The sequence below is a fragment of the Carassius carassius genome, chromosome 34 (genome assembly GCF_963082965.1).
Source record: "Carassius carassius chromosome 34, fCarCar2.1, whole genome shotgun sequence".
NCBI lineage: Eukaryota > Metazoa > Chordata > Actinopteri > Cypriniformes > Cyprinidae > Carassius > Carassius carassius.
In genome coordinates this window covers 23,696,762-23,709,118 of record NC_081788.1, presented here as the reverse complement: position 1 = coordinate 23,709,118, position 12,357 = coordinate 23,696,762, and the positions used below count along the sequence as shown (strand labels likewise).

General features: G+C 36.6%; 1 protein-coding gene and 1 pseudogene across 1 annotated transcript; both read right to left on the bottom strand.

Moving 5' to 3' along the window:
• Positions 1-236: 236 nt before the first annotated feature.
• LOC132115237 (NADH dehydrogenase [ubiquinone] 1 beta subcomplex subunit 11, mitochondrial-like) lies at positions 237-1,691 on the bottom strand. Its single transcript, XM_059523622.1, has 3 exons — positions 1,405-1,691; positions 884-1,017; positions 237-460 (listed from the first exon to the last, which is right to left on the bottom strand). Exons 1-3 carry the CDS (start codon positions 1,594-1,596, stop codon positions 331-333), a joined length of 456 nt encoding a protein of 151 aa, XP_059379605.1. The 5' UTR covers positions 1,597-1,691; the 3' UTR covers positions 237-330.
• A 781-nt stretch (positions 1,692-2,472) lies between these two features.
• On the bottom strand, positions 2,473-12,206 carry LOC132114788 (differentially expressed in FDCP 6 homolog; annotated as a pseudogene).
• Between the last annotated feature and the right edge of the window lie 151 nt (positions 12,207-12,357).

The window sequence follows — 12,357 nt, the reverse complement described above, 5'->3', positions numbered from 1 at the left end:
CACACCACAAACTAACAGTTTTCAGTTGTTATACAACATATAAATACTTTGGCCCTGTCTGTATTACTTAGCCTTACATGCTGTTAATAGCACTATCATCAAAATAAAAAAAGATTACATAAATCGACGTGCATAAACACTAAACTTTATTGTTACACCCACATGTTTGCCAACAAAATGCTAATTCTACAGGTTCATGCTTTTTCAATTATTAGTTAAAAAATACCACGAACCACTATATTATAACATTTTTTTATTATAATATAGTTGAATGGAGACAAATGTACAATTAAACAAAAATGAACAGCATAATTATTGACAAAATGTTGTCTACTCCTCTCCAGAGGAGGGGAGAACAATTGTGCTGGGATCGTAATAATTTTCAGTCATGAGGGGAAGACCCTCGGATTCCCTATGTTTGATCAACCTTTCAGCTTCCCGACGAGCCCACTGCCTCATACTAGAAGAGAAAAACAAGACAATGGACATTATGATAAAAAAAAAAGAGACAAACCGTTATACCTTTAGATTAAATAAAACAACAGAAAACGCACAATTGAAGACAAATGCATCTAATCAAACCATTGATTAGCCAATTAATGTAGGTCAAGATAGAAATAGCTTGAAATTACAATGCTATATAAGCCTCCACATTGCACTATTTAATATCTATATGCTTTTTCCGAGTTTAAAAAAAGCAGATTCATATCTTAAAATTAAGATAAACCTTTACACATTTTTTGGGGACTTCATCTTGTGCTTAGTTTCACGGTTCATGGTTCACTCATGACATATAAAAACATGTATTATGGGTATTAGACTCTTGATTGGTCAATCACTGCACTCTGTGCAAAATTTACTATCAATTTGTTCATGCACTTACCCATGATCTGGTAAATAGTGGATGAATGTCCCTCCAATAACGATGGCCACTGAAATGCCAAAGAAAAATGCCAACCTCATGTTCCATTCATCCACAAAAGAGTCGTGATGATGGAAGCCATGGAAGTCTGGATTCTGAAAAGACAAAGATGAACATTTGCCATTTATAAACCTAACGTTACATGTAAAACCAAGTTAACAGAGATATTACAGCGCGATCATAGCAGCGACACTTTAACAACTTAAATTAATAGAACAGAATACACTAGAATAGAACAGAAATGTATAGCAGGCACAGCTTGTGCATTATGCAATTCAACGCATATAACAAGAAAAACACAATATAGGATTAGGATCATACAGTGCACAATGTAAACATGCGTGTCAGAGCACGTCAGACTTGATACAGTTTAGACTAAGAAATTAAGAAGCCTTGCAGTATTCAGTCCACGTTTGCCAATTACCGACTGATAATTACTGTAACTTACATGAATCATACACGTGTTTTTATGGTTCTCTTACCTTCTCAAACGGGCTGACCTCTGCGTGTCCATGACTGTCCTGAGCAGCGGGAGACACGGGCTGCAGATCAGACGCCACCGCCGCGCTAGACGCGCTAGATTTCGGCGTCTGTGACAGACAGCGGCTCCCGAGCGCCGCGCTCACACGAATCCGGGACAGGGTGGGCCAGACTCGGCTCAAGCGTGAAGCCATTTTCGCCGATTTCTCCGTACCAGGAGCTGTTTCGAGACAGCCACTGTTCCAGGTTATTTTTTTCCGGGTTAAAATGAGGTTCTAGACGTTTTTCAGTGAACCTTACCGCCACTCAGTGTCCCGGATGTCTTATAACGCAGAAACTGTTGGTTGTAGGAACCATTGCTAAACAGCAGGTGCCTCTGTTTCGATTTCTTGTTTACAGTTCTAATCTGGAACTGTAGAATCAGTTTGAAAAACAACAGTGCTTTGTTTGGCAGGGAACTATTGTTGCTATATTCCAAATCTTATATTAATATAATTTCTGTGTATAATTATTTATACCATTACAACCCATGTGTGCAGTATTCATTTAACTCATTTTTTAAATCTCACTTGACATTTATGTCTTATTTTATCTGTATAACAACACTGCTTTTTCTATTTAAGGTATTCTTATTTAATTCTGTTTTGCTTTTTGTAAATTGATATTATACTATGAGTACCAGAAGTTTATATGTCAAATTTCCTGTGTATGTAAGCACTCCAATATGTGCATAAAACTCTTAACAGGCTGTGTACTTGATGGAATATGTACTTGGGGAATAGCTAATACACTATGATTTTGTTAGCATTGGTTTGGTAAATTTATCTGTGAGGTACACTTGTGTGCCATTTGGTTGTCTTTATTGGTTTTTTTATCTGACTGCAGAAGCAGGAAGTTCAAAAACCACAGATGCTTCAGCTCTTAAACATGTTCCTCCCTCATGAGATATCCAATTCACATGCATGAACATTTGCGAATCTCTTTTTCTAACATTTTAAAATATGCACAAACTCATTCTGTTAGAAAAGATTAGTCAATCAGATCTCTTTTTAAATCACCACAATAAAACATCTTGAAAAATGCTTAATATTTATTCAGTGTGCATTTTAGTCTACGTAAGGCTTTGAGTAACTTAGGAGTCAATCAGATATTTAACAACTACAGTACAATACTTTTCAAACAATGTGATGAAGTGTACAAAAACATTACTATTTAACAAGCTATTAACAAACAATGACAACATTAGAAATTATCATTTTTTAACGGCATGAGGTGTTTGCACCTTGTAAAAACAACTTTCCTTCATTCAAATCAGTCTTAACATTGAGAAAGAGAGAATTTCTTTTTCTTCTGAGGTCGTTAAGGTATTTCCATGTCTCCATTTGTAGACAAACGCTTGTCAGATACACACCCTCCTCTGCTTTCCATGTTTTCTTTGCTTTCCTCATCCTGCTCATCTGATTTCTGCTTCAAACGTAGTCCTGGATCCTTCTGCGAAGGGATGCGAAAGCTGGAAAAAGATCCACCTCCTGAGGCCCGTTTTTCTAGAAAGTGACAAATGCGAAGCGAGAAAATACAGGGAAGTTAGAGGGGCTTTTTTGATTGTAAAATCAACAAAGCAAGGGTGAATTATCTTAAAGCAGCTGTCTTAAGAGAAGAAAATGCAGATAACCTAATTTCCTTAACACTCGGAAATAGGTACAAAAGATGTCACTGGGGCTGTACATTTTCAAAAGGTACACTTTTGTACATTTTAGGTACTAATATGTACACTTTAGGTACTAATATATACTTTTAAGATGCCAATGTGAACACGTTAGGTACAAAGGTGTACCTTTTGAAAGCCCCAGTGACAGCTTTTGTACCTTTTATTCTGAGTGAAACCACAGTGAGAACAAGTGTTGCAGACCTAGATTTCATGCCATTTAACCTCCTACTCAACATATGCTGAAATGCCAAGTTAAACCAAAGATCTTGGTTCTATATATAACATTTTAAATTAATCTTCTCATTATCAGACAAACGCAAACCATGAAGCATATAAAAGCTGATGAGGTTAAAGTCATGTTAAAGATAAACAGTGTGAACTGGATTGTGTTAACTGAGTTAATATGCATACCTCCTGGTCCAATAGGATGCATTAATCTGTTCATCTGAACATTCCAGTGTTTAACATTGGTGCTGGCCTGACGCAGCTTCCTCTGAGCAGCCTGTCATAAAACAAAAATACAGATTTAATCAGTTCTCAATCAATCAATCATAGTAAAATAGATAAGCTGATGATTTGATTGTCATGTAATATTTTTTTCTAACAAATCTCTTATGTTTACTAAAATTAGCTAAAAAAAAAAAATATTGTGAAATATCATTACAATTTACTCATGAAATTATTCCTTTTATGGCAAAGCTGAATTTTAATATTCTAATATTTAGTGCACAAGAAACATTTCTTGTTATTAGTGTCAAAATGAATATAAAGTAAAAAAAAAAACTTTGATGAATATAAAGTATTTATTTGTAATAGATTACAAAAAAAAAGTCTTTACTGTAACATTTGATCAATTGAATGAATCCTTGCTGAATAGAAGTATTAATTTCTTAAAAAAAAGATAAACCTTTTTAGATCAAAACACCATATAAAAACTCACCACCACATCCTGGTCCACTCGGTGCCGATTGGCCCTGACCTCCTCCACCTGCTTCTGTGCTTCATCCAGAGCTCGAGACTTGCTTTCCATTTCCTGTTTGAGCTCTTGTTTCTCACGCTGGGCACGCTGGATATATTCCTCCTGCTCCTCACGGAGAGACATGAGGGCCTTCATCTTCTCCTCTTCCTCAGCCAGTAGCCTGTAACAATGAGGCAGCGAGCGATCAAGCACAACAGGTTAAAATAGCACCGTACCTTCAAATAATGCACGTTTTATTAGCATAATAATGTGAGTAAAATGTTTATTTGAAAAAGAACATGAATTTCCATGATTTATGTAATCCAGCAATATTTAAGAGTGATCCAGAGCACACATTTGTAAAATCCGAACTCTGTATGTTCAGTGTGGTTTCCGATTCAATGTGCACTCAACTGTATATTAATATTTAAACTGTTTTACTGTTTACAATGGCATTTTGCATGCATGTATTGTATGGTGAATAGATTTTTTTTTAACAGAAGTAGAGTTGCATTGTATTTACTGAACTAAAAACAGAATTTATTTGTATATACTCATTATGTATATATTCATTTCTCTGGACAAACATTTATGTTAAAAGAGCCTCTTCTGTCTGTTACTTCCTCTGGTAACTTCCTCTTGATTAATTCCTGCATGACCCCATGCAATTTTACAGGGGAGAGCTTTTAAAACATTATATTTTCTCAATGAATAGTACTAATGAGTATTAGCACTTTGTATTGTGAGACAAAACGCAGCACATTTAATAGAAAATGCAAAGAGGGAACCAAACAGTCTGTAGATGTGTTTGTGTGCTGCTGCTCACAGAGCCTGTGCGTAGCGGAAGGCCTCTTCATCCTGCCTGGCTTTTATTTCCTGTTGTAACGCCTCCTCTAGTCGCTGCTGCATGGCCTCCAGTTCTTTAATTCGTGTTCTCTGTCTCTCAGCCTCGGCCTCTTTCAGCGCCATCTCAGCCTGCATGCTCGCCCGCGCCTGCACACAACCAAACAGTGCTCAAATAAACCTCTCATTGACTTCATGATGATGATCCATCTATTAGAAACGAGTTCAGAATCGTTTCAGAAAGTTTCTGAATTTTAACTTAATTCGAATTAAGGTAGCAAACAGGATGCAAAATTGCATTTTGTAAATTAAATGCAAGAAAGCAGAAATACGCTGAACTAATATTCAAATAAAAATAATTCAAATCAAATGACATGAAAAAGCCTTTGTTGAAAGTAAAAAAAAAAAGTTAACATTTTTAAAAAGACAGATAGATAGATAAATAAATAAATAGATAGATAGACAGATAGATAGAACGATTGATAGAACTATAGATAGATAGATAGATAACCTCTTCGGCCTCTTTGAGCTGGATCTCCAGGGCCTGCTGGAGCTGTTCATGCTGCTGTCGTCTGCGCTGTTCGTCCTGCTCCAGCAGTGTCTGCGCCTGCCTCTGCGCCTCCTTCAGCAGCTCCAGTTCTGCCATCTTCCGCTCCCTCTCCTCCTGCAGGGCCCGTAAGCGCTGAAGCTCCTGCTCCTTCGCCTCCCTCCTCTTCTCTCTCTGTTCCCGCTGCTCACGCCGTTTCAGCTTTAGGTCCTTATGAAGAGAATTTTTACTCTCCACATGCAGCCGGATGGCTGTCTGGATAGCTGGTGGGGGGAAAAAAAAGGAATACTATAAATGCAAAATTTTTGTACTTTTGTAAAATAAAATTGATTACGGGAATTAAAGTCTTCTACAATGTTTCAGCATTTTGCTATGCAGATGCTTTAGTGTTGTGGGTGGTTTCTAGGTGATTGCTTACTGCCCCCCCCCCCCCCAAAAAAAAGGGGCCTCTCTGTTAATTTAGTCTAAAATTTATGGGATTTTTTCACCTGTTTTATCATCCACCAGGTGTAAGTGACCTAGGTAAGTTCAAAAGTTCCCCTGTGCAGTTTCAGTCTCACGAAACACCCAGTGGGTAAAACGTCAACCTTCGAAATGTCACAGGTTTCCACTAACAAAGCTGCCTCCAAACCACAGTGACAGTGACGCATTATTTAAAAAAAACAATACATTTAAAAGGTTACACAATAACAATGGCCAACTGTAAAATGTAAAGAAAAGTGGCCTGATGAACAAGGTGTCTCTTGAAGAAAGGGAAACTAGACAGGGAAATAGATTTCTTCAAACTCTCCTTACAATTTACACAGCCACATCTGAGGTGAAAAACAGAATACCTGAGGATTTATCAAAAAGCCAAAACATTTTGCATGCAGACCTGTAGTCCACTCCTGCCTCTGTTTGGTGTCAGACGCACTGAGTTCGTAGGTCTTGGAGAGCGTCTTCAGACAGAACATACACCTCTTTCCATCTCTGTCAGGAAGTACCTTATGTATACAGCAGATAAACCTTTCAAACATGGCTCTGTCCATCATAGCGTGAGGAAACATAAATCTACTGACCACGTCACTAACCAAATAATAATACTGACAAGTTCCTGTGTCTCATATGTATTCATGAGGTGGCACTCAATAACAACACATGCATACCACAGACACTTGTACCCTACCTCTACACAGCAGTTTCCATCAAGCTGAATGTTGCCTTTGCGGTCTTTGCGGTCCTCGCTAGTGAAGTAAATTAAAGTGCTGGGTCTCAGGGTGAACCACCGCTCTGTCCAGTTTCTCCTCAACTGACCTTTCTTCCACAGATATCCCTGTTTTTTTAGAAGCAAGGAGTTTTATTATTATTTTTTAATATAACATACATACAAAGAGTATTTACTGAAAAACGTTTCTGGTATGTCAATATATACGCATACGTCACATTAAAACGTTATGTTTATAAAGGTTTTTCTCAAGAAATGGTGGCATTTATGTGTCTTACTGAAATAATGCTGATATTTTAAAAGGATAAGGAACTTAAATCACATTCAATAGATTTAGTTTTGTTTAGCGCGTAATGCCAAAGCACTTTAAAAATGCAACCTTTATTTTTTTATATATATTATTATTTTTATTTTAAATGTTTTTCATTGGAATTGTCCAAATGTACCGTTTATCATAATAAAAATCATCATAACATTGTTACAAAACAAACAATTTCAAATAAATGCTGTTATTTAGAACTTTCGACAATAATTATAAAAATAAATGTTTCTTAAAGCAGCAAATCAGCATGATTTCTGAAGGATCACGTGACACGGAAGACAAAATAAATTCACCTCTGTAACTACAAATATATTCAAAGAAAAATAAAGTTATTTTAAATTTCAATAATATTTCAAAATATTATTTTAAATGTATATTTTGTGAGTAAAAAGACTTTCAAAAACAAAATAAATCCTATTGACCCCAATTATTTTTTTTATATAAATATAATACAGTACTTGAAATAAATAGGTTGGGAATGATACATGATTTTTGGTATTTTGTAAAGCTGTAATGACACCTTTAAGCTTGGGGTAATCGTTTAAGAATCAATCGTAAAACAAAATCTTATGATTTAAAGGAAAAATGGGCCAATGTTTTGAGAATGACACTACGCAATAACAGACATGATTATTAAATAAATACTAATATAAATAGACAGCCAATACCTCTTTCAACACATCACCCACTATTTCTCGGTACACCTCCTCTATTGCCATACTGATGGTTTCTTTGGCAATGCCCCTCGTTAGTTTCCCAGAATTCATCATCTCCAGAAACGCCCACACAGTGAAGCCATTCTGCTGAACAGAATCTTGGGAAATGAAGTCTTCTAGTTCCACACAGTTCATTTCAACACTCATGGCCATGCATAACTTCTTCAGTAAATATTCAACCTGTAAAAAAAAAAAAAAAAAAGCAATAATATTCTCATGTGAGATTGTGTGAAGACAGCCATTTGACGCTGCTGCTGTGCATTAAGTTCAAAATATTGATTTTAGTACTGCAACTAATATAATTGTTTTCTAGCTATAAATATTTTATAGCACCAAGATTTATGTTTCTAACCCATTCTTTCTTTCTTTTTCTTCTGTGAAACTGTCACAGATTACATTTTACCAACAAGTGCAAAATGGGGCACAGGAAAGCAACCAAGCTGCAAGACAAGAAACAGCACAGGGGCATTGGGGAAACATACACATTCAGCAAAGACACATAAAATAGAGAAAAAATAGACAAAACATTATTTTAACTATGTAAATACAGTTGCCAAAAATGATATCTAAAAGTTTATAAATCTGTAAACAGTTTATAAAGGCTTTTTTTCAGTCAAATCAGCTCTGACATCTTCCCAGTGACTGCTACATCACACTTGTTTCCTGACTAAAGCTATTTAAAGATAGCAAACAACTGCTAGTATGAAGCATGCATGCAAGTATATGCACGGATGCTAGTGTTGTTCCATTTACAATTAAAAGCAGAGAGGGTACTGACGAAAAAGACATAGGCCACTAGCAGATTTGGCCCTATGATTATGTCAGAAACTGAAAAACCTGAAGGGCTTTTAATGATAAACAGTTTCGGTTGAAGATGCAAAACAGAAAAATGCAAAGAGCATATAGCCAATGGTGGGCCTGTGGTTAGCAAGCAGGTTTACGGTGTGTGACGTGATTTACACTCAAGTTATCAGCATTGAAAGATTTAGGAGGCAGATAAAGGTACAAAACATATTCTAGTTTTAATATGAGTAGTATAAAGACTCTAAAAGTGATTTTAGGGGTATTTGTGAATCCCACTTAAAATGTGTGAATGTCAATACATTAAACAAAATTTGAATCTAACTTTTAACCAACCGATCTCTTTTAAGATGATGTACGAAGCTACTTCTCAGAATAACCACGTGTGAAGTCGATCACATTATAAACGAGAACCAATAGCATCTGCAAGATGACAGCCAGAAAGTGTTCAAATATTTTTGTCTTTACTTTTAACAATATATCTACCGTTTATCATTTGGAACCTAGCTAATCTTTAGGACAAATGGGACTTGGTTCGCAGTTTAATTAAATAAAATGTATTTATACAAGTGTGGCTTAAGTGTCAAAGAATATTTGGAGCCACTATTTAAAAGTGTGGACGCTAATATCGTTATCGTTCTAGGTGTGAACGGTCCTTAAGGCTTCTAAAAAATACATCTAAATAACAAATAATGCTTGAATCTCACCTCATCAGGGATCATGACCAGAGGATATCTGTCCTCTGAGAGAAATATGAACAGGCACCAGAGCCGGAAGGCGTCTTTTCCAGGTAAAACGCTCTTTCCCTCTGGTCGATAGTTTTTCTTGGCAGTAAGAGTCCAGCAGAGCTCATCCACATTTTCTTTGACAAACGTGCCTTCCACCACCTTACAGAGAGGAGACAAACACTCGGTCAGAAGCTGACTGCAAGAAATGCAAGAATGTTATTAATGATAAATGTTAATGTTGAAAAACAACAATGCTTTTTTCCGTTACTAAATCAGTTTTATGGAAGGAAACGAATAGTAATTGTGAAAAATAGGTTTAAAATGATATACGCTCAGTTATGTCAGAATATACTGATATGCTGACCAGCAGATATACATGCACAAAAAGCACATTGTCTTACACAGGATGATATAAAAAGCATTTGTCTCAAAACTAAACACATACTAAGGTGTATTTGAATGTAGAAAGGCTGTGTACCTTGTCCAGGATGTATTTGTTGAGGTAGGGCATGTATCCCTGGCTGGACACTGGACCGTCGTCGTCATCTCTGAAGTGTTCCTCAAGAGCCGCTGGGTCGTGTGGGATACCCAGAACTGTGTAAAGATTATGAGACAAGACCTGCAGAGCAATAGCACAGATCTTAAACATCATATGCTAATACTCATATATACACACAAATTGTTACACAGGAATTTATTGATTCCATTAGTATTCCATTAAGGAAATGTTCACCCCAAAATAAAAATAAAAAATTGCTGAAATATTACTCACCCTCGGGGCCACCCAAGATATAGAGGAGTTTCTTTCTTCATCTGAACAGATTTGGAGAAATTTAGCATTATATCACTTGCTCATCAATGGATCCTCTGCAGTGAATGGGTGCCGTCAGAATGAGAATCCAAACAGCTGATAAAAACATCACAATAATCCACAAGCAATTCACACAACTCCAGTCCATCAATGAATGTCTTGTGAAGTGAAAAGCTGTATGTTTGTTAGAAACAAACTTTTCATTTGAGACGTTTTAACTTTAAACAGCCGTTTCTGGCCAAAATAGGAGTCCATAATAACGCTTCCTCCAGTGAAGAAGTCCATCTCCTGTTGTACTCGGACATCGAAATACATCGACATATTTCTTTAGAACTGTTTTGGTCTATCTTTGCTTGTAAACGGAGCTTGGTCTGTGCATATTTAACCCTTCATTAGAGTAAACAATATTTTGGATAAAGGACTATTTTATCTTTTTTTTTTTAGCTGGGAGCAATGGTTTGAAGTTAAAAGCTTCTTACTAATGAATGTTTCTTACAAACACTCAGCTTTTTTTTTTTTTTTACTACGAAAAACATAAGTGGATTATTTATGGATTAAGATGTTTTATCAGCTCTTTGGACTGACGGCACCCATTCCCTGCAGAGGATCCATTGGTGAGCAAGCGATGCCATGCTACATTCCTCCGAATCTATTCTGATGAAGAAACAAACTCATCTCGGATGGCCGGAGGGTGAGTGAATTTTCAGCAAATTTTCATTTTAGGGTGAACCATTCCTTTAAGTTTTCCAGAATTTTGCTGTTCAGAACAGGCTTGAAACGAGATTTTCAAAAGCATAAATATTTCATGCATCATTAAACCCTTGAAATGAGGCAGACCACAGGTTTGCTCTATTTATATACATTCATTTCAGCATTCTCTGCTCACACAGAGATTTGATTTAACCCGCAAGAATGGAATCAAAAGTAATATTTACTTAAATATATTTAAAAGCATTAATAAGAACTACTAGAGCCAACAACACCAGACAACATTTTGAAACAAAGAATCTGCTGATAGACTCCCACAACAGTAACAGCAGGGCTACATTGCATTACTTCTCTAACTTTGCTTAGGAACTTCTCTAAATGTTTCTTTGAAAACGACAGAGCTGACACTGTGGACTACAGATGAGTGTATCGGACCATGATGTTACAAAGACTGTGATCCCACCACACACATCTGGTGACCACCGTTCTCAAAGCTGAAGATTTAAAGTTGAACAGTTTGAGCCCTTTTACAGCTTGGGAATCCAAATGCCCAAGAGACAGAGATGCCCTGTTACAGCTGTTCAGCTTGAGATAAGGACTGAACTTTAGCAACAATCTGTACATTCATACAAATGACAACAGTCAATTGTAATATAATGTGCTTTATGAATAAACAATTTAGCAAAACTACCAAAAAAAAAGAACGCTACTCAGTGTATAAGTTCAGACTAACTTAACCTTTATATATGCAGGAAAAAAAAAAGAAAAAAAAGAGAAGAAAATTAGAATTCCCATTAAATAATGTGAGTCTATGAGTGAACGGTAATCTTGAGTTTTATAAATGGGCAATGGTAAAAGAAAACCCCTGACCCAGAAATTCAGTGAGTTCACTATAGGCCATGTGGCATAATTTGCTCACACAGGAAACATCACGCAAGCAGTTAAAGCAAGTGCATGGCATCTTTTAAGCATAACATAAGGGGGAAAAAAATAAAATAACTCATGTAATGAGCTGAGCACTGATCCTTCTTTCTGTACTTCAGATCAAGGAATATGTTAAGAGCATTTTAAGACCTTGAGATCCGAGAGCCATAAGGGACCCCAATTTTCAGCCTCCAACATCCGAAAGTTTTATCATAGTGCATTAATGGATTTGCAGCTCACCTTGAGTTGAGACTTGGATACCTTTCCACTCTTCTCCACATCTAGAGCGGTGAAAGCATACCAAATGCACTTGAGCAGTTCTGAGCGCAAGTCCATGACTGCAGCAATTTTACTCTCCGTTTTTCCTTTTTTCACTGCCTTCTCTTTCTCTCGCGCAGTCGTTCAAGGCCACCCACACCCACAGCAAATGTGTGCATCCTCCAACAGCCAAATAACACCCCCTACTGGGCCAACTTAATCAAAAAGAAATAAAGTACATCAAATATTTTGATTTGAACTCAAAATAGAAGGCATCAAAGCAAAGAACGGGTATATAAAATTACTTTCTGAGATATATTAAGTGTTTTCTCATTGTCTTGCTTGGGCCAAGTCATGTGGAACTTACTTGAGATGTTGGAACAAACAAAAGTGGTTCGTAAGAGCCAGATCAGCCCTTATCTGGGTC

Excerpts from the sequence above, each read along its gene's own strand:
- LOC132115237 (XM_059523622.1), bottom strand. The coding sequence starts at position 1,596 with ATGGCTTCACGCTTGAGCCGAGTCTGGCCCACCCTGTCCCGGATTCGT. Across the intron at positions 1,018-1,404 it reads AGGTCAGCCCGTTTGAGAAG|AATCCAGACTTCCATGGCTT; the intron begins GTAAGAGAACCA and ends TTGTCTTTTCAG. Across the intron at positions 461-883 it reads CACTATTTACCAGATCATGG|TATGAGGCAGTGGGCTCGTC; the intron begins GTAAGTGCATGA and ends TTTCTCTTCTAG.